The 20,259-nt window shown below is 42.1% G+C and overlaps 1 protein-coding gene across 2 annotated transcripts in view; it reads right to left on the reverse strand.

Annotated features, from left to right (window-relative positions):
* lats1 (large tumor suppressor kinase 1) overlaps positions 1-20,259 on the reverse strand; it is a 28,328-nt gene that overhangs the window by 6,111 nt on the left and 1,958 nt on the right. For both annotated transcript variants that reach the window (XR_013817675.1, XM_079831812.1), the window contains exons 2-6: positions 16,507-16,946; positions 11,256-11,400; positions 9,108-10,474; positions 5,198-5,780; positions 1,175-1,357 (exon numbers count right to left, since the gene is read on the reverse strand). Coding sequence is in view for 1 of the 2 variants with exons in the window: in XM_079831812.1 (XP_079687938.1) it covers positions 1,175-1,357; positions 5,198-5,780; positions 9,108-10,474; positions 11,256-11,400; positions 16,507-16,860 (2,632 nt within the window). In the remaining variant the exon portion in view is untranslated. The remainder of the gene's footprint in view (positions 1-1,174; positions 1,358-5,197; positions 5,781-9,107; positions 10,475-11,255; positions 11,401-16,506; positions 16,947-20,259) is intronic.

The raw sequence follows: 20,259 nt of genomic DNA on the forward strand, positions 1-20,259 counted from the left end.
TGGAAATAAAGCATCTAACATTTTTAATAATAAGTGTGTATCGATTAGGGGAAGGTAAACAGACATGTGCTGAATGTTAGAGACGATAAACGTGAGTGGGTCCAATATCATTGATCATAAAAAGTGGCTGGGTCTTGTCCCGTCCACATACAATGGTTCCGACGCCCATGGCTCACAGCAATAATATGTGTGACACCATTACAAATCAGCACAGCGGTCTACATCGCAAACCTTCTGCAAAAAAATTACAATTCCTGTTTTAAATGTATATGAAAAGCGAAAACCGCTTTGACTGAAAGATCGATTTTTGGGATTTAAAGGGTTAGTTCACCCAAAAATGAAAATTCTGTCATTAATTACTTACCCTCATGTCGTTCGACACCCGTCAGACCTCCGTTCATCTTCAGACACAAATGAAGATATTTTAGTGTAAATCTGATGCTCTGAAAGGCCTCAATTGGCTCAATGCACTTTACACTCTCAAGACCCTTAAAAGACACTAAAGACGTCGTTACAAAGTCCATCTCACTACAGTGGTTCTACAATAACTTTATGAATCGGCGAGAATAGTTTTTGTGCGCAAAAAAACCCTAAATAACGACTTATATAGTGATGACGATTTCAAAGCACGGCATCATGAAGCTTCGAAGCGTTATGAATCAGTGAGTCGATTCATTATTCGGATCGCGTGTCAAACTGCTGAAATTTGGAGATTCAAACCACTGAATCGACTCACTGATTCATAACACTTCGAAGCTTCATGATGCCGTGTTTTGAAATCGTCATCACTATATAAGTCGTTATTTAGGGTTTTTTTGCGCACAAAAACTATTCTCGTCGATTCATAAAGTTATTGTAGAAGCACTGTAGTGAGATGGACTTTGTAACGACGTCTTTAGTGCCTTTTAAGGGTCTTGAGAGTGTAAATTGCCATTGTGTCAATGGAGGCCTTTCAGAGCCATCAGATTTACACTAAAATATCTTCATTTGTGTCTGAAGATGAACGGAGGTCTGACGGGTGTTGAACGACATGAGGGTAAGTAATTAATGACAGAATTTTCATTTTTGGGTGAACTAACCCTTTAAGAATCGATGTCGGTTCTTCAAAATGAGAATCGATTAAAATCTAGAAAGCTGTATTGTTCCCCAGGCTGGCGTGTTGTGCGGTACACACCTGTGCGCAGCAGGACCTCAGGTGCGATGTAGTTGGGCGTGCCCACTAATGAGTGAGCCAAGCAGCGCTGGTGCTGTCGAGCCGCTCTGCGCTCCAGGGGCTTCAGCCGGTCCCCACAGCGACAGCTGGCAGGATCTTCCCACTCCTTACTGAAGTCCATACTGTCCTGACGCACATGATCACCTGACAACACACACACACACATAAAGTTCAGCATTATTAATTATTCAATACGTCTCATTGAACAACACAGCCATAAATCTGGACAAAAACTCATGTTGACGTGATGGTAAAAAGTAGGGTATCGTTTTAATTTGAACGATTCCAATTTTCAAATCCCCCCAAAATGTTTGATTTATTCTAAGTCTTATAGCCGCTGAATACCATTAAAAAAAAAAAAAAATCAACTTGCAAGTAACTATATGGTTTAGAAAAATCCATAGCAAAAACAACTAGCCTAACTAATATAAATTGCAAGCACTGTTAAAGACAAGTAAACACTTAGTAATAAAAAAACTAAATTAGCAATTGCACAAATAAATACAACCGATATTCATTCAATATGAAAACTGAAAAGGGCTGAACGATTAATCGAAATTAAGTTTGTGAGTGAAGCACGGCTCTGATCTATAAATGCTGCTCCATCTGAAAGCTAGAGGGCGCTCTCGCGCAGAAACGCCACATATGCCCCACAGAAGTACAATAACACACATCCTTCCAGGAAATCCCTATTATACCATCACTGTAGCTGGATAAACAGAAGATTGAAACACTTTGATTGATTAAACATGACTAATAAACACCCGACTGCAACAATATATGGTTTCTTCAAGCCTTCTCTGGTATTTTTATGATAATAAAGTATATTTATTAGGGCTGTCAAAAGATTAATCGCGATTAATCTCATCCAAAATGTGTGTGTACTGTGTATAATTATTGTTTATATATAAAAACACACACAAGCATGTATATATTTAAGAAAAATGTATTATATTTATATATAAAATATTTATATTTATATATAATATAAATTATATAAATGTATATACAGTATATACATGCAAATATTTCTTAAATATATACGTGAATGTGTTTGTATTTATATATACACACAATAATTAAACAGAGTACACACAAATATATTATGTAAACACAAACTATTATTTTGGATGTGATTAATTGCGATTCATCTTTTGACAGCCCTAATATTTATACTTCAATGCTAATCGACATAGCCTTTATCACTGTATAGAACGCTATGAAATAATATGTTGTGTTCTGTGTAAGAAGCCACATCAGCTCACAGAAGGATGCTCAGCTGTGGTTATGAAGCGAGTTTGGAGTAAAAACAGGTTAATAAAATGGTGTTTTTTGTTGGACAAGAGGCTCATAAATGCTTCTTATGTTTGGAAAGATGTTTGTTGCTTTTTCAAATACACATTATAAGCGACTCAAACTCGCAGTGCTTTCAGATGGAGCAGCGTTTACTACTGATCACAGAGCTGTGCTTCACATTAAAAAACCTGAAATAAATTAAATAAATAAATAGCGGCCTTTGTTTCCTAAGGCGTTATTTCGGGTTAATTAGCCCTAAAATAAACAGTTTTTTTCCAGGTATTCAGGCACAGAAACCGTAATCAATTGTAAAACAACACTGCACTTTATATATACATTTCTCTTTGTCTTTTGTTGTTTGATTAACGTTCTTATGGTGCGTTCACACCGGACGCGAATGAAGCGTTTCACGTGAGTGATTTACATGTTAAGTCAATGAAAGATGCGAATAGACATTCTGCGGATATTTGCGCCGCGTTAACCAATCAGGAGCTTGCTCTAGTAGTGACAACAATGAGGAGAAAATCATCTGGTTAAGACAAGTGTGCATATGATTATCACTGTAATAAAATTAAATTACATTTTTGTTAAATGCAAGTTTATGAATGATCAATAATACAAAAGTATAAGTAGCTATGAAATAAAGCAAACAATTCAGTCAAACATTCAAAGTCAGTGCTAGTCGGCTACAACGGTAACGTAAAGTTATAGCCTAAAAATAAAAAAGTAATGAAACTTCACTTTGCCCTTAGCCTAAACGATTTGCCAGGGAACAAATTATAGATCCATGAGACCAAAGATCAGCCGTTACATCTACACAAGACGAATTATAGCTCGAGATGCCACAGAGACATCAGAGCCAGCGGCAAATGTCTCAAGGAGACACGCGCGAATAGCACGATTTATTCACGTCATTCGCATCCGGTGTGAACGCACCATTATAGAGACGGCAGCAAGAATATTAGGCTGCTATCACTTTAAGAGCTGCACGGATCCAATACACGGATACACCTGCATTTATTTACTTTCAACAGCGTGGGTTTTCTTGCGCTTAAATGGTTAAAAGTCATATTAAAATGCACACGCATGAATCGATAACCACGGTTCTTGGATATTTGGAACCTGTCCGAAAAATGTAAAGGGTTCTTGATACCCAACCCTGATAAAAAGTGGGCGTTTTGCATCAGAATGTCAGTCAGACCTGAATGTGATTTTGCAGTGGTTTGTAATCGACTACTTCCCACTAAAACCCACTTTTGAGGAGGCTTTTAGAGCGGGACATGGAATCTGGACCACGTATATCCCATTGGTGACACTTCTTTTTCAAATCTTACATTGTTCGCTATTGTAACATTTTTGTAACCGTCATTACATTAACGTTAATTTATATATATGCATAATGCATTACATTACTGTCAAGATATAGGCCTTTATCACACTTCCTATTTCCGGTAAGTGAAGCAGTGCACCTCTACTTCCGGTCCCATCGCGACTCAATCAAAACGCGGGTGTAACTGCAGTGATCCGGTGCTCTAATACTAAATAATGACATCCGTACCTCAGATTTGAACATTTCCTGACACTAAAAGAATAGAGGAGAGCATGGGTGAGACTGATATGGTGGGATGAAGTTGTATGTTTGTGTGTTGTAGGCCTATGCATTTCCAAACTGCGGATGTTTACGTCTCATATCGTCAGCCTGCTGAAATGTTCCCATCCCAATGTGCATTCTGAATAATAAATACATTTCTAACCTGCCGCAGTCCAGTGATTGAGTCTTCTCATTAACAGTGTTTCTCTTACTAATCATATTTCATACCTGTTGTTACATGTTTTAATTAATTTGACTGATAAACACCCTTACGAAAGTTAACCATGGTTTTATTATAGTAAGAATGTAGTAACCATGTTTTTTTTTTTCGTGGATTGACTACCATTTGTATTAGTTTTACTAAAAAATACCATGATAAACTTCAATAACCATGTTTTATTTTATTTGTAATAAAAACCATGGTTCATTTTCTTGTAATAAATAGATGAATGAATGCGCGGTAACTGCCTTAAAGAAAGTAAACAATGTTAAGCATTTAATTAATCTTAAACAGTAATACGTTAACAGCGTGACTGAATTTTGGCATAAATGCGTGAATTACATATACTGTAGGCTACAGTGAAATGATTGTCACTGAAAAGTGACAGAACAATGACTAAAATATTAATACAAATCAATATGTTCATTCAGATCTAATTGGTCATGTCTCACACACACTTAATCGCGGACACTATTTAGACGTGCACTGACACCGTGTGGTGAAATAATCACGTATGTTTACGACCCTCGGCTTATGTCGGATTAAAAAACTACAAGTTCAGCAGAGTTTGGAAAATCCTGTACACAGTAATGATCAGTTTATCTCTTCTCCTGTCTCGGAAAATGTCCGGATTTTTAAATCATCCTCCAGATGCTTATTTTAATTGTCATTTGTTCAGCTAGCTGTTCACAGCACATTGAAAACATGCATAACCGGAAGAATCAGCACACTGCTTCGACGCGCACTTCCGGTATTCAATTCCTCTGTGATAAAGGCCTATTAGAAAGGCTACATTACCTACAACAATAGCCTAAAACTATTGGCTAATGGCACAAAATCATGAGGTCAAGTCATTGAAAATAAGTTTTGGTCTCACCGCTTTGGTAGTATTTGGAGTCGTGAGTCCATCTGAAGCCAGTGCACAGGCCAAAGTCTGTCAGTTTGATGTGTCCATCACGATCAATTAGGATGTTGTCGGGTTTTATGTCTCGATGGATAAAACCCATTTTGTGGACGCTTTCCACAGCACAGGTGAGCTCTGCGATGTAAAACTGAGCCAAGTCCTCTTGAAAAATGCCCATTCTGATCAGAAGACTCATCATGTCCCCGCCAGGGATGTAGTCCATGACAAAATACAAGTTATCTTTATCCTGGAACGAGTAGTACAACCGGACGACCCACTCATTATCCGCTTCAGCGAGAATATCCCGCTCCGCTTTCACATGGGCCACCTGGTTTCTTAACAGGACGTCTTTTTTACGGAGGGTCTTCATGGCGTACAGCGCTCCCGTGTCCACTTTCCGAGCCAAACACACTTCTCCAAACGCACCAATTCCCAGAGTCTTGATCTTATCAAACATGGATTTGTCCATTTTGGCGCGCTTGAGGCGGATGTAGTTGGATTCCTTCTGGCTCAGCATCATGCGCATCTGCTCCTGTGCGTCGCCCGAAAGTCCCACCTGAACACACGACATGTTGTTATAACAGCCCTCACTTGTACATAAATACAGGCAAACATGCTCACCAAACACACTGAAATAATCTCAGACAACATACACACCACTCAATCATGTAATATTCACAATCACAACACTGGCACTGAAAAACAGCAAAGCATGCAATGCACAGGGTTATTTCCTACTAAAGCAGGGGTGTAATGATACATTCATGTCACAATTCGATGCAAATAGGATTTTTTTTTGTTTTATGGACTATATGTAAACATCTAAAATGTAAAATACACTGAACTAAATTATAAACATAACACTTTTGTTTTTGCCCCCATTTTTCATGAGCTGAAGATCTAAGTCTTTTTTTATGTACACAATAGGCCTATTTCTCTATATTGTTCACAAATCTGTGTTAGTGAGCACTTCTCCTTTGCCGAGATAATCCACCTCACAGGTGTAGCATATCAAGATACTGATTAGACAGCACGATTATTGCACAGGTGTGTCTTATGGTGCGTTCACACCAGATGCAAATGAAGCGTTTCGCGCAAGTGATTAACATGTTAAGTCAATGCAATAGACATTCTGCGGCACGATTCGCATGAATGGCACGCCGCATTAACCAATCAGGAGCTTGCTCTAGTAGTGACAACAATGAGGACAAGATCATATGTGGATACCGGGAGCTGTACGTACTTTATAGAAACAGGACTAAAAATTATCTTGCTTGGAAGAAAGTGAGTAAGGAGGATTTCAGGGTGATTGGGAGACTTTTTGCCATTGAAATTACTTGGAAAAAGTGTCCCAAGCTAGTTAAAGCCGGCAAATTGAGCTTATTCGCCGTATTTTAAAACAATCCATGTCAGCTATTTCACAACGAGACGAGCCGCTGGCAGAAGCCCCTCCCATGACGCAAATTCACGTCTGTTGTGAAGTGAATGTCACGCGCGAATGAAGCGAGAAAACTCAAAATGTTCAAGCGTCCAACTCCGCGCAAATCGGGCGATTTATTCGCTTCATTCGCGTCTGTTGAGAACGCACCATCAGGCAGACCACAATAAAAGGCCACATACCTTATTCAGGACAGTACTAGGGCTGCATGATTTGGGGAAAATGTCGAATTGCGATTATTCTTGTTAAAATTTCGATTGCGATTTAAAATGCGATAAAAATATATATTTTTACAAATGAAAACTGTATATATAACATTTTGTGTTTATGTATTAATATGGCTAATAATAATTGATTATTATGATTATTATTATTGCTAAATAAAAATAAGAAATATTACTATTACAATAACTTTAATTAACTAAAAATTTTAAATAGAATTTAAGAATAAATATAACAGAATAATAATAATAATAATATTTACATTATACAGAAAATGTATTTTACAAAAAAAAAATTATGGGTTACCTGTTAATATGCAGACAGCCTATGACTAAAAATCTTTAGAAAGGTCTAAGGATTTATTGTAAAATATATATATATTATAATAATCTGTGCTTTTTATCTGTGATATCACTTTCTTAAAGTCAATGTATTTAATCTCTTATTCTCTTCTGTTTTTATATTAAGCCTCTTATGCATCCACTGTGGTGATTAAAACTCCTGTATGTTGAAGAAAAACATATGGATTGTCATACATTTATTTTGAAGTATTATTTTTCTTATTTTCTACCCAAAAGTTTAAGTTCATACAGGAAGCCAGAGGGCGCCCTCGAGCAGAAACTCCACAGACGCCTCAGAGAAGTTTGTGAAGATGTTTGACGTGTGTTGCTTTTCCAAACGCACGTTATAAGCGACTCAAACTCAGTGTTTATTCCTGATCTCAGAGCCGCTCTTCACTGACACACTGGGCATTTATTTATTTCAATAAACAAAAACAAAAAAAAAATCACAGCCTTTGCGCTTTCATAATTGCACATAACCCAAATCGCGATGGCGGTTCGATTTCACTAAATCGTGCAGCCCTAGACAGTGCTAGATCAAATATAAATTTTATTTCTTGGCACTGTATGTCCATTACACATCATGCCTTTGCAACATAAAGACTATGATGCTATGAGATGATGTTGTGTAAGTAGGCAGCTCAGTAGAGCTTAAAGCCGCCTTTCCACTGCACAAAACATTTGCGAAAGATTGTCGCATCTCGCATACTCTCCATTGGAAATGAATGACTTCCAGTCCAACGGCTGTCGTTTGTCATGTGCAGGGCAGTGTTCATTTCGTTGACGAAAAATGTGTCATAATTTTCGTCAACGACCTTTTTTCACTGACGAAAACGAGACGATAACTAAATAAAAACTAGTGTTGGATGACAAAAACTATGTGGAAAATCAACTCATTTTCGCCAACAACTAAAAACGAGAGGAAAATGTTAGTGAGGGTGGATTAGTGAAGAGATCCAGTCAGAACTGATGATCTGAGTAACAGATGCAAACATTTGATCTGAACTGATCTAACGGCTGGAAAACACAGCTCATCCCCAATCCAGCTCCAGAGCGGCTCAATCAATCAATAACACACATTTATGCCAGACAACTGTTTATGAACTAATGCTGATGAATAATGACAATGTTTACTTCACGATGTTTATATAGTAATATGTGTTAGACGGTTGTAACAATGCATATTTTATGTCATCTGAACTTGAATGAGCTCCAGCAAAAATTTTATTTTATAAAAATAATAATAATAAACAAACTTATTTGAAGCTTTAGCTTAACCTGATATGGTCAACTAACTAAAACAGAAATACAAAAAGTTATAAAAACTATATAGATGTTTTTAAAAAACAAACAAAAAAGTGAATTGAGCTCTTTCGTGTATTTTTAATGTCGAAAACAAAATGTCAGTTCAAGTGACAGTCGGTTATGTAATGCTTAAATGCTTAATTTATTACAATTTAACTAAACTAATTAGATTTTAGGAGATTAAAACTACTGTAGATTTAGTCGACTAAAACTAGACTAAAACTAAAAACAATTCAGGTGACTAAAATACGACTAAAACGAAATTAAAATTTGCTGTCAAAATGAACACTGGTGCAGGGGAAAGGCGGCTTTAGAACAGAGCTCATGAAAACACTCAAGGAAAAGACATGCCGTCCAACTGACCGGGTCGTACTTTACCACACACCGAGTGACGACTACTCCAGAAGAAACCTTAAACTATGAAAACCAGCTGATCAGACAAAGAAAAGAGAGAAGGCGGCGTACAGAGGAGATCCAGAAACTGAAAGATACGGAAGAGAGACAAACAAGAGAAAGAGAGAATAAAAGGACAGGAAATCACGATGGGAAACAGTAGAGCCGAGGATGTGAAGCTAACCCGCTGCATCTCGCTCTCCAACTGCTTCTTCCTGCGGTTCCTCTGCTGGTGGTTCTTCAGGACGTTCTCCACATGCTGCTCCATGAAGAACTTGAAGGCCTGCGGCGAGTACATGGGCACTCTGCTCTCCCCTTTACGCTCCTCGTCCCGCTTGAGCCGCCGCACCGGCACCGGAGAGGTGGTGATCTGCTTCTTCTCCCGCTCCTCGGAGGCCTCAGGACGCTCACTGGAGCAGGTGCTGTCCGTGTCGTTCTCATGGTCTCCGTCCTCCTCTCTGGCGCTGGGCTTCGGGGTGGGGTCGTACCCGGGTGGAGGAGGCTGCTGGAGCAGGTGTTTGGGATAAGGAGGGGGTGGGCCCTGATAGCTCGGGACTTCTGGGGACGCGGACGGCTCTTGGTACGCAGTGGGCGGCTGCTGAAGCCAAGGTGGGTGTGTAGGGGCAACTGCGGTGTGCAGCTCCGGCTTTTGCACTCGCATACTCTTCACCGGCTGGAGAATGGGCGCCTGAGTAATAGTGGTGACTGTAGTGGAGGAAGGTTGGGAGCTGGGCACAGAAGTGCACTGACGCCCACTGGGCTGGGCATTGGTGAATGAGTTTGAGCGGCCTGGCACGCTGTGGGGCCATGATGAAGTAACGTCCTGATTGGGCGAAGACTGAGGCTGCTGTGCCGACGTCCTGCCCTGGGGAAGCACTCCGAGGTTGTACATATCAAGGTTGTGGCTATTGCGGTTGGACACCAACATGCTTGGGGGAAGGTTGGTTCCGTTTGAGGGTGTGGTAAGGGCGCTGGATTGCATCTGCTGGGCCGTGGGACTCTGTCTGTTCGTCTGGTGCATGGGATATGGAGGGGGCGGCGGTTGCCGCCCACTGCTATTAATGCCCATGTACTCGCCTTGTAAGCCGCCATTTTGAGGCCAGGACGGGGGAAAGGTGAACTTACTGTTCCCGGAGTTTTGCATGATGATGGGTTGCCGACCCACAGGCACAGGACTGAGCCCTCGCTGCGCCTGGGACGGAGGGTTTATATAGCCATCGGGTCGGGGCCCCTGAGGCACAGGAGAGATCCGGGGCACCAGGTAGTCCAAGTTCCCAGAATACCGCTTGGTTGAGGTATTGGAGTCCCATGAGGAGGGAGGAGGAGTGATGCTACGCACCTGCCGCGGGTTCACTCGTTGGCCGCTGGCCGCTGCAGCAAGATTTTGGGGAAAGGTAGCAGGCCGTGAGAGGTCACTTTGGGGTCCAGGGCTTCCGGGACGGTAGATCATGCCATCGGTCATTAGAGCGCTGTGACGCTGTGGGGCCAGGGATTCCTTTGAACCCTTCCAGCTTTGGCGCCGCAACAATGACTGCTGAATTTGGGACGGACCTAGAAAGGAAACATGCATACAATTAACAATACTAACAGGAGGATGTGCAGAAATATCTGAAGCGCTGTTAATAAGGCCTGTTTATTTACATTTAAGGGCACGAGAGAACTCTAAACCTGGGCGTATTTATACTGTGATTCTCATAAATGCTACCGTGTAACGTTCACGTTGTTTTCTAAAGTTAATCTTGTAAATAAGTCAAAAATCACTTTTTAAGGCGAGACACTGCAGATGAATAGGGAATTCACTCTGTGAAACCTCTCCAGTTTACTACTGGCATAAACATAAGAAAAAATGTATTACAAAAATAAATTAATGTTTTAATATGCAAATGAGAGCCTTATATACATACTTAAATATACGCTCATTTGCATACACTCTGCACTTTCTCTCGGGCGGAGAATACACAAGGAAGAGGCAGCTCGCATCACGTAGTGAGAAATTCACAGACCAATAAGATGTGGTTTTCGGTTGGTTAGTTCTACAAAGGAAATGTCCTTATTTGGATGAGCCAGCGCTGTGTGTGAGACTCAGAGCTTTATAATGAGACCAGGCATGACATGTTTCTGTGAATGGAGACGGGTAGAAATCTAAAGGCGCACGTTGACAAAATATAATGACCACCTTAATGTCTAATGTTGACATTTTTTTTTTATTTTGACATGAAAGCTTACATGTTAAGGGAGCAAACTGGCTCAAAATTGACCTGCATGAAAAAAACGATGTTTTCACCTGCCGTGTCTCGCCTTATATGATGGATCTGGCTCTTAGTGGTGTTACCTGCTTGTTTGATTCCCGTGTTCCCAGGGCGAGCGGCTGATATCTGCTCCCTCGCAGGCTCCTGGAAGTTCATCCGACTGATGTACTCTATGGCCGCCTCCACACTGCGACTGTTCGTCTGCTTCAGCGCACGAACCACCATCTCCTGCACAAACACACAGAGGATGATGATGATGATGATGATGATGGTGTGACATCCGCACATACCATGAACATCAGAAGACATGATATCCATACGCATTATTGTTCTCCATACACACACAAACACTTTGAGCTGACTTATTACTTAACACGAAATTTCACAGAATGTGTCAAATTATTGATGCGATGAAAGCTCTGTTGTGGAGCACTTTGTTTGACAAAACAGTTTGTTTCATTTCATATGATTAAAAGATCAATTAACTTGGTAACACTTTACAATAAGGTTAATTAGTTAACAAATAATGAACTGCACTTATAAAGCATTTATTCATCTTTGTTAATGTTAATTTCGATATTTGCTAATGCATTATTAAAATCTTGTTAACATTAGTTAATGCACTGTGAACTAACATGAACAGCTAGATTTATATTAACTAGGAATCCCACACACACACACACACACACACACACCAACCAGAGCGAGAGTGTGTCCATCAATGAGCTTCGTTCGGGTTACGGGAGCCGTCGGCGGCGCTGGCGTTGTGTTTTTAGACCACAAAATCAACAATGTCACTAAAGAAGTGTGTGTTTCCGGCGTTCTGCAAGTGTGTGTGTGTTTGTTCCCGGTCGTGAGTGGAAACCGCAGGCGGTGAGAGTGTGTGTGTGTGTTTGTTCCCGGTCATGAGTGGAAACCGCAGGCGGTGAGTGTGTGTGTGTGTTTGTTCCCGGTCGTGAGTGGAAACCGCAGGCGGTGAGTGTGTGTGTGTGTGTTTGTTCCCGGTCGTGAGTGGAAACCGCAGGCGGTGAGTGTGTGTGTGTGTGTGTTTGTTCCCGGTCGTGAGTGGAAACCGCAGGCGGTGAGTGTGTGTGTGTGTTTGTTCCCGGTCGTGAGTGGAAACCGCAGGCGGTGAGTGTGTGTGTTTGTTCCCGGTCGTGAGTGGAAACCGCAGGCGGTGAGTGTGTGTGTGTGTTTGTTCCCGGTCGTGAGTGGAAACCGCAGGCGGTGAGTGTGTGTGTGTGTGTGTGTTTGTTCCCGGTCGTGAGTGGAAACCGCAGGCGGTGAGTGTGTGTGTGTGTGTTTGTTCCCGGTCGTGAGTGGAAACCGCAGGCGGTGAGTGTGTGTGTGTGTGTGTGTGTGTGTGTTTGTTCCCGGTCGTGAGTGGAAACCGCAGGCGGTGAGTGTGTGTGTGTGTTTGTTCCTGGTCGTGAGTGGAAACCGCAGGCGGTGAGTGTGTGTGTGTGTGAGTGTGTGTGTTTGTTCCCGGTCGTGAGTGGAAACCGCAGGCGGTGAGTGTGTGTGTGTGTGTGTTTGTTCCCGGTCGTGAGTGGAAACCGCAGGCGGTGAGTGTGTGTGTGTGTGTGTTTGTTCCCGGTCATGAGTGGAAACCGCAGGCGGTGAGTGTGTGTGTGTGTGTGTGTTTGTTCCCGGTCGTGAGTGGAAACCGCAGGCGGTGAGTGTGTGTGTGTGTGTTTGTTCCCGGTCGTGAGTGGAAACCGCAGGCGGTGAGTGTGTGTGTGTGTGTGTGTGTGTTTGTTCCCGGTCGTGAGTGGAAACCGCAGGCGGTGAGTGTGTGTGAGTGTGTTTGTTCCCGGTCGTGAGTGGAAACCGCAGGCGTTGAGTGTGTGTGTGTGTGTGTTTGTTCCCGGTCGTGAGTGGAAACCGCAGGCGTTGAGTGTGTGTGTGTGTGTGTTTGTTCCCGGTCGTGAGTGGAAACCGCAGGCGGTGAGTGTGTGTGAGTGTGTTTGTTCCCGGTCGTGAGTGGAAACCGCAGGCGGTGAGTGTGTGTGTGTGTGTTTGTTCCCGGTCGTGAGTGGAAACCGCAGGCGGTGAGTGTGTGTGTGTGTGTTTGTTCCCGGTCGTGAGTGGAAACCGCAGGCGGTGAGTGTGTGTGTGTGTGAGTGTGTGTGTTTGTTCCCGGTCGTGAGTGGAAACCGCAGGCGGGGAGTGAAACTGATCAAATGTGTGCGTTTTGTTGGCAATCGGTGTGTAAGTTCATATAATGTGAACAACACCAACATAAAGAGAATCGAGAGTTATCCAGGGATAATGCCTTGGTGTGTGTGTGTGTGTGTGTGTGTGTGTGTGTGTGTGTGTGTGTGTGTGTGTGTGTGTGTGTGTGTGTGTGTGTGAGAGTGTGAGCATGTTTTTGTGAAATATCAGGACACAAATGTGTATAATGACATGGGTATTACAAGGAGAGGGTGAAATATGAGGACGTTCCCCATGTCCTCACTTTTCAAAATGCTTATAAATCACACAGAATGAGGTTTTTTTCACAGAAAGTGAACTGCACAGTCTCCTGTGATGGATAGGTTTAGGGGCAGGGGCAGTGTGTGTGTGTGTGTGTGTGTGTGTGTGTGTGTGTGTGTGTGTGTGTGTGTGTGTGTGTGTGTGTGTGTGTGTGTGTGTGTGTGTGTGTGTGTGTGTGTGTGTGTGTGTGTGTGTGTGTGTGTGTGTGTGTGTGTGTGTGATGGGTAGGTTTAGGGGCAGGGGTAGTGTAGGTGGATAGAAAATACGGTTTGTACGGTATAAAAACCATTACGGCTATGGAATGTCCCCACATTTCACAAAACCCTGTGTGTGTGTGTGTGTGTGTGTGTGTGTGTGTGTGTGTGTGTGTGTGTGTGTGTGTGTGTGTGTGTGATGGGTAGGTTTAGGGGCAGGGGTAGTGTAGGTGGATAGAAAATACGGTTTGTACGGTATAAAAACCATTACGGCTATGGAATGTCCCCACATTTCACAAAACCCTGTGTGTGTGTGTGTGTGTGTGTGTGTGTGTGTGTGTGTGTGTGTGTGTGTGTGTGTGCGCGTCTCGCCCACTGCACACCTTCACAAGCTCGGCTGTTTTCTGAAAGAATTGGTACAGTGTATCTGTCTTTTATAAATATGACAAACTAAAGACTCTTTGGAGATATGAAGGATCAACACTACTCTATAGATACTCAATATACTAAAGCCTTTTCTGTCGGCCTGTACAACCACAGTAAGAGACCAAAATCTGTTTTTGTCAATCTGTATGCACATCCGTCAATTTCACGAGAAATGCAGAGCTATTCTTCTTATTGGAATAAAACAAAATATGTCCACCATCACACCCACATTGTTAGCGAGCGTGAGTTTGACACGTGGAGCGCTCCTGCAGCCAGAGCTGGTCTGGTGGCATACCAGGTCTGTCATTCCTCAAATAAGACAAATTATAAAGTGACAGGAGAGAACATTCCTGCCACAAATGAGTGACATGACGCATCTGGGGAATTACGAGTAAACAAGCTTCTCATCTCAGGATGCCCAGCTTCAGCTAAAGCAGCTTTACCCAGGGTTATGAATCAGTGAGTCGAATGATGATTCGGATCGCGTGTCAAACCGCCAAACTGCTGAATCGACTCACTGATTCATAACTCTTCGAAGCTTCATGAGGCCGTGTTTTGAAATCGTCATCACTATAAAAGTCGTTATTTAGGTTTTTTTTGCGCACAAAAACTATTGTTGCCGATTCATAAAGTTATTGTAGAACCGCTGTAGTGAGATGGACTTCGTAACGACGTCTTTAGTGCCTAAAGTGCCATTGAGCCAATGGAGGCCTTTCAGAGCCATCAGATTTACACTAAAATATCTTCATTTGTGTTCTGAAGATGAACGGAGGTCTGACGGGTGTCGAACGACATGAGGGTGAGTAATTAAAGACAGAATTTACATTTTTGGGTGAACTAACCCTTTAATGACCATTTTAATTTTTGGGTGAACTAACCCTTTAACGCAAGCGCAGCAGTCATCTATTCTACATCACTCATAACAGTGTTTCCCCTAGAATTTTTTCCAGCAGCGGTGCTGTTACATGCCGGAGGTTAGCCGCTCGTCGGGGGGTCCAGGCGCATGCACCTCCGGAATAAAAATTTTTTTTTTTTTTTTAAAACTTAAACCATGACTTCTGGCAAGTTTTGTGGATAGAAATAGACATTTTGAACATTAAAATCCAAATTAAGCTTTTCATTAGTTTAAAAGGTGACTAGCTTATAGCCTATTTTACTTCAATAACCTGCAGGGACGTGCAGAAAGTTCCTAAGGGGCAAGGGCTCAAATGTAAGAAAGGGGCAATATCTAAAAAAAAAAAAAAAAAAAAATACTGGAAAAATGTGGATACTATTTTATGTTTTTGCAAAAAGTCTCATGCTTATCAAGCCTGCATTTATTTAATTAAAAATACCGGAAAAAACAGTAGCCTAATATTGTGAAATATTATTACATGATGTTTTTTTTTACCTTACGTTTTTATTAATCGAATATATATATATATATATATTGTTGTTTTGATTCACATTATGGCTCAATCGTCACCAGGTTTATTAGATGCTGCCCCTTTAAGACGCAGATCTAAAATCATTCTCCCCTTTACGCCCATTTAAGCTAAACTGTGTTTAAGTGAATACTCTCCAAGCCTGTCATTTTGAGATATAGGCTATTTTGTTGTGTATTTGATGGTTTAGTCGCGCACACGAAGCATATGTGCAAGTCGGTCCGTTTCGCAGCGTGCGTACACACACACACACACACACACACACACACACACACACCCGCCTTGAACTTGGAAACAGCGTCTATTGCGCGGATTATTGTGCTTTTCATTTAATCAAACACGTTCTGCAATTTAGCCAAAGTGGAGAGTGCATTTGACAACAATCACGGATTGTGCTGAATTTGACGTTAAATGCATGTTTGTGGAGAAATGACAGCGCGCGCTGTGAAGGGAAGGAAGTTGTGCTAGACGATGCGCGAGCATAGTTTATAATAGTTTTACCTCATATCTTCTTTTTTTAATCCTTGGAAGTGAAAATAAGATTAATATCACAGCCCTGTGATATTGTGAAAGTGTAAGCAGACTACATTTTTGTTTAGTTCTCTGGCCATCGTCAATCTCTCTCTCTCTCTCCTTTACAGTGTGTAAGTGAATGTCGTGATATTACTGATCATGTGAAGATTTTGCAGTGGCGCTGCGCCGCTGTGAATACATTGTAGGGGAAACACTGCATAAATCACAATAACTCATCAAATAAGGCTTTGGCGGGACAAAAATTGGTTTTACATCTTCAGTGTAGGAAAAGCCCGGTTTACCTCATCGAACCCGGCGTCCTGCAGCACCTGCAGCATGTGCTTGTTGATGTCTGAGCTGTGTCCGCTGGAGGGAGTTTCGTTGGCGAAGGGCATGAGGGACCGGCGGATCTCCTGCAGGGCCCTGTGGTGGTGGGGGTTCCTGGGGTTGGTGCTGCGGCCCTGCTGTCTGGGGTCGTCCGGCGGGCCCTTCCCCGCGCTCGCCTCGGCCTTGGGAGCGTCCGAGGGCCGGGAGAGGTTGCGCAAGCTCTCTCGGATCTCCTGCAGCATTTGTTGGCTGTTGCCGCTGTAGTTGCTGGCAGGGAAGGTCTTGGGTCGCATCTGTCGGTATCCCTCGGGTTTCTCGCCCCTCTTCATGTAAACACATGTGTTAAGAGCCAAGGTGGAGAAGAGACGTCCAGGAGGACCAGTGTCCAGATGTCAGGGTTCGCTTCACCTGCACACTAGAGAGATGCATGTATCAGTCAGCATATGCTGTATAAACATTTCAACTGCATAATTAAGATGTTTTTATGCTAAATATTAGGGCTGGGTAAAGAATATCGATTTTAATCGATTCTCACTTTTACAAAACAATATCGATTCTTAAATCCCAAGAATCGATTAGTCTATTTTTTTTTTACGAAATTCAAAAACATAAACCGTTTTGGCACTGTGGCGTGAGATCGAGAACCAGCAGCGCGGAGCAAACATGAACGGATCTTCTCTTCCGCCTTATACCAGTAACAGCGTGAAATAAACACCAATGAGCTTCTGAGCGTGTGTTAAAGATACAGAACAACTTACCGAAATCCGTATCGCCACATAGAATCGCTCAGTGTTTCAACCACAGAAAGACGCAAGTAAAACGGCTTACAAGTAAACAATGTCACGTCAATTACCTCAGAAAAACCATATCCAGTTTCCATAAACTCGTTAGTCAGCTAAAAAAATTAACTCTAGAGGAGCATTTTGTTAATTATATGCACTACATTACATAGGATATTCATTGTCAATGTTCTTCCATATTTAATCAATCTGGCAAGTTATGACAGCCACCCTTTAAATGTTTATATTTCAAAAAAACGAATTGGAGTAGAATTGTGATTATGTAATTGTAAAGTTAATATTACAACTTTATTATTATATTTTAAAAAAACAATTTAGTGTAATTTAAATATTTGTATACAAATCAGTTAATTTTTACCTTCAATATTAGTAGGCTAATGTAGTATCAACTGACTCCCATTAGTTCAGAAATTAGTTTTCCTTGAGAAAATGTTCCATGTATTATACATGATACATATCCAAAATAATCAATATTGAATTGAATCGAAAATCGAATCGAAAGCTTGTGAATCGAAATCGAATCGAATTGTGAAAATGGTGTCAATACCCAGCCCTACTAAATATCATGCGTTTCTTTCTGCATTCATGTTTTTCAGTGATGATTTACTCACTATATGCCCAAAAGCTCTCTAGATCACAAATACTGAAGACACAACACTGCAAAAAAAGCTTCTCTAATTTTGCATTTTTGTCGTTTCCAGTATAAAAATAAAAATTCTTAAAAATCAAGACACATTTACTAGATCTTTTTCTTCTTGTTTTCATGAAAATACAATCAAAATGAAGTGAGTTTTTGCTTAAAACAAGCTAAATTACCTGAGTAACACAAAAACTACTCAAACACTGGGTTGTTACGTCTGACCCAGGAGCTGAGCAACACAAAAACTACCCAAACACTGGGTTGTTACGCCTGACCCAGGAGCTGAGCAACACAAAAACTACCCAAACACTGGGTTGTTACGCCTGACCCAGGAGCTGAGCAACACAAAAACTACCCAAACACTGGGTTGTTACGTCTGACCCAGGAGCTGAGCAACACAAAAACTACTCAAACACTGGGTTGTTACGTCTGACCCAGGAGCTGGGTAACACAAAAACTACTCAAACACTGGGTTGTTACGTCTGACCCAGGAGCTGAGCAACACAAAAACTACTCAAACACTGGGTTGTTACGTCTGACCCAGGAGCTGAGTAACACAAAAACTACCCAAACACTGGGTTGTTACGTCTGACCCAGGAGCTGAGTAACACAAAAACTACCCAAACACTGGGTTGTTACGTCTGACCCAGGAGCTGAGCAACACAAAAACTACTCAAACACTGGGTTGTTACGTCTGACCCAGGAGCTGAGCAACACAAAAACTACCCAAACACTGGGTTGTTACGTCTGACCCAGGAGCTGAGTAACACAAAAACTACCCAAACACTGGGTTGTTACGTCTGACCCAGGAGCTGAGCAACACAAAAACTACTCAAACACTGGGTTGTTACGTCTGACCCAGGAGCTGAGTAACACAAAAACTACTCAAACACTGGGTTGTTACGTCTGACCCAGGAGCTGAGTAACACAAAAACTACTCAAACACTGGGTTGTTACGTCTGACCCAGGAGCTGAGTAACACAAAAACTACTCAAACACTGGGTTGTTACGTCTGACCCAGGAGCTGAGTAACACAAAAACTACTCAAACACTGGGTTGTTACGTCTGACCCAGGAGCTGGGTAACACAAAAACTACTCAAACACTGGGTTGTTACGTCTGACCCAGGAGCTGAGTAACACAAAAACTACTCAAACACTGGGTTGTTACGTCTGACCCAGGAGCTGAGTAACACAAAAACTACTCAAACACTGGGTTGTTACGTCTGACCCAGGAGCTGAGTAACACAAAAACTACTCAAACACTGGGTTGTTACGTCTGACCCAGGAGCTGAGTAACACAAAAACTACTCAAACACTGGGTTGTTACGTCTGACCCAGGAGCTGAGTAACACAAAAACTACTCAAACACTGAGTTGTTACGTCTGACCCAGGAGCTGAGTAACACAAAAACTACCCAAACACTGGGTTGTTACGTCTGACCCAGGAGCTGAGTAACACAAAAACTACTCAAACACTGGGTTGTTACGTCTGACCCAGGAGCTGAGTAACACAAAAACTACTCAAACACTGGGTTGTTACGTCTGACCCAGGAGCTGAGTAACACAAAAACTACTCAAACACTGGGTTGTTACGTCTGACCCAGGAGCTGAGCAACACAAAAACTACTCAAACACTGGGTTGTTACGTCTGACCCAGGAGCTGAGTAACACAAAAACTACTCAAACACTGGGTTGTTACGTCTGACCCAGGAGCTGAGTAACACAAAAACTACTCAAACACTGGGTTGTCACGTCTGACCCAGGATCTGAGTAACACAAAAACTACTCAAACACTGGGTTGTTACGTCTGACCCAGGAGCTGAGTAACACAAAAACTACTCAAACACTGGGTTGTTACGTCTGACCCAGGAGCTGGGTAACACAAAAACTACCCAAACACTGGGTTGTCACGTCTGACCCAGGATCTGAGTAACACAAAAACTACTCAAACACTGGGTTGTTACGTCTGACCCAGGAGCTGAGTAACACAAAAACTACTCAAACACTGGGTTGTTACGTCTGACCCAGGAGCTGAGTAACACAAAAACTACTCAAACACTGGGTTGTTACGTCTGACCCAGGAGCTGAGTAACACAAAAACTACCCAAACACTGGGTTGTTACGTCTGACCCAGGAGCTGAGTAACACAAAAACGACCCAAACACTGGGTTGTTACGTCTGACCCAGGATCTGAGTAACACAAAAACTACTCAAACACTGGGTTGTTACGTCTGACCCAGGAGCTGAGCAACACAAAAACTACTCAAACACTGGGTTGTTACGTCTGA

Source organism: Gobio gobio (genome assembly GCF_949357685.1).
Source record: "Gobio gobio genome assembly, chromosome: 12".
Lineage (NCBI taxonomy): Eukaryota > Metazoa > Chordata > Actinopteri > Cypriniformes > Gobionidae > Gobio > Gobio gobio.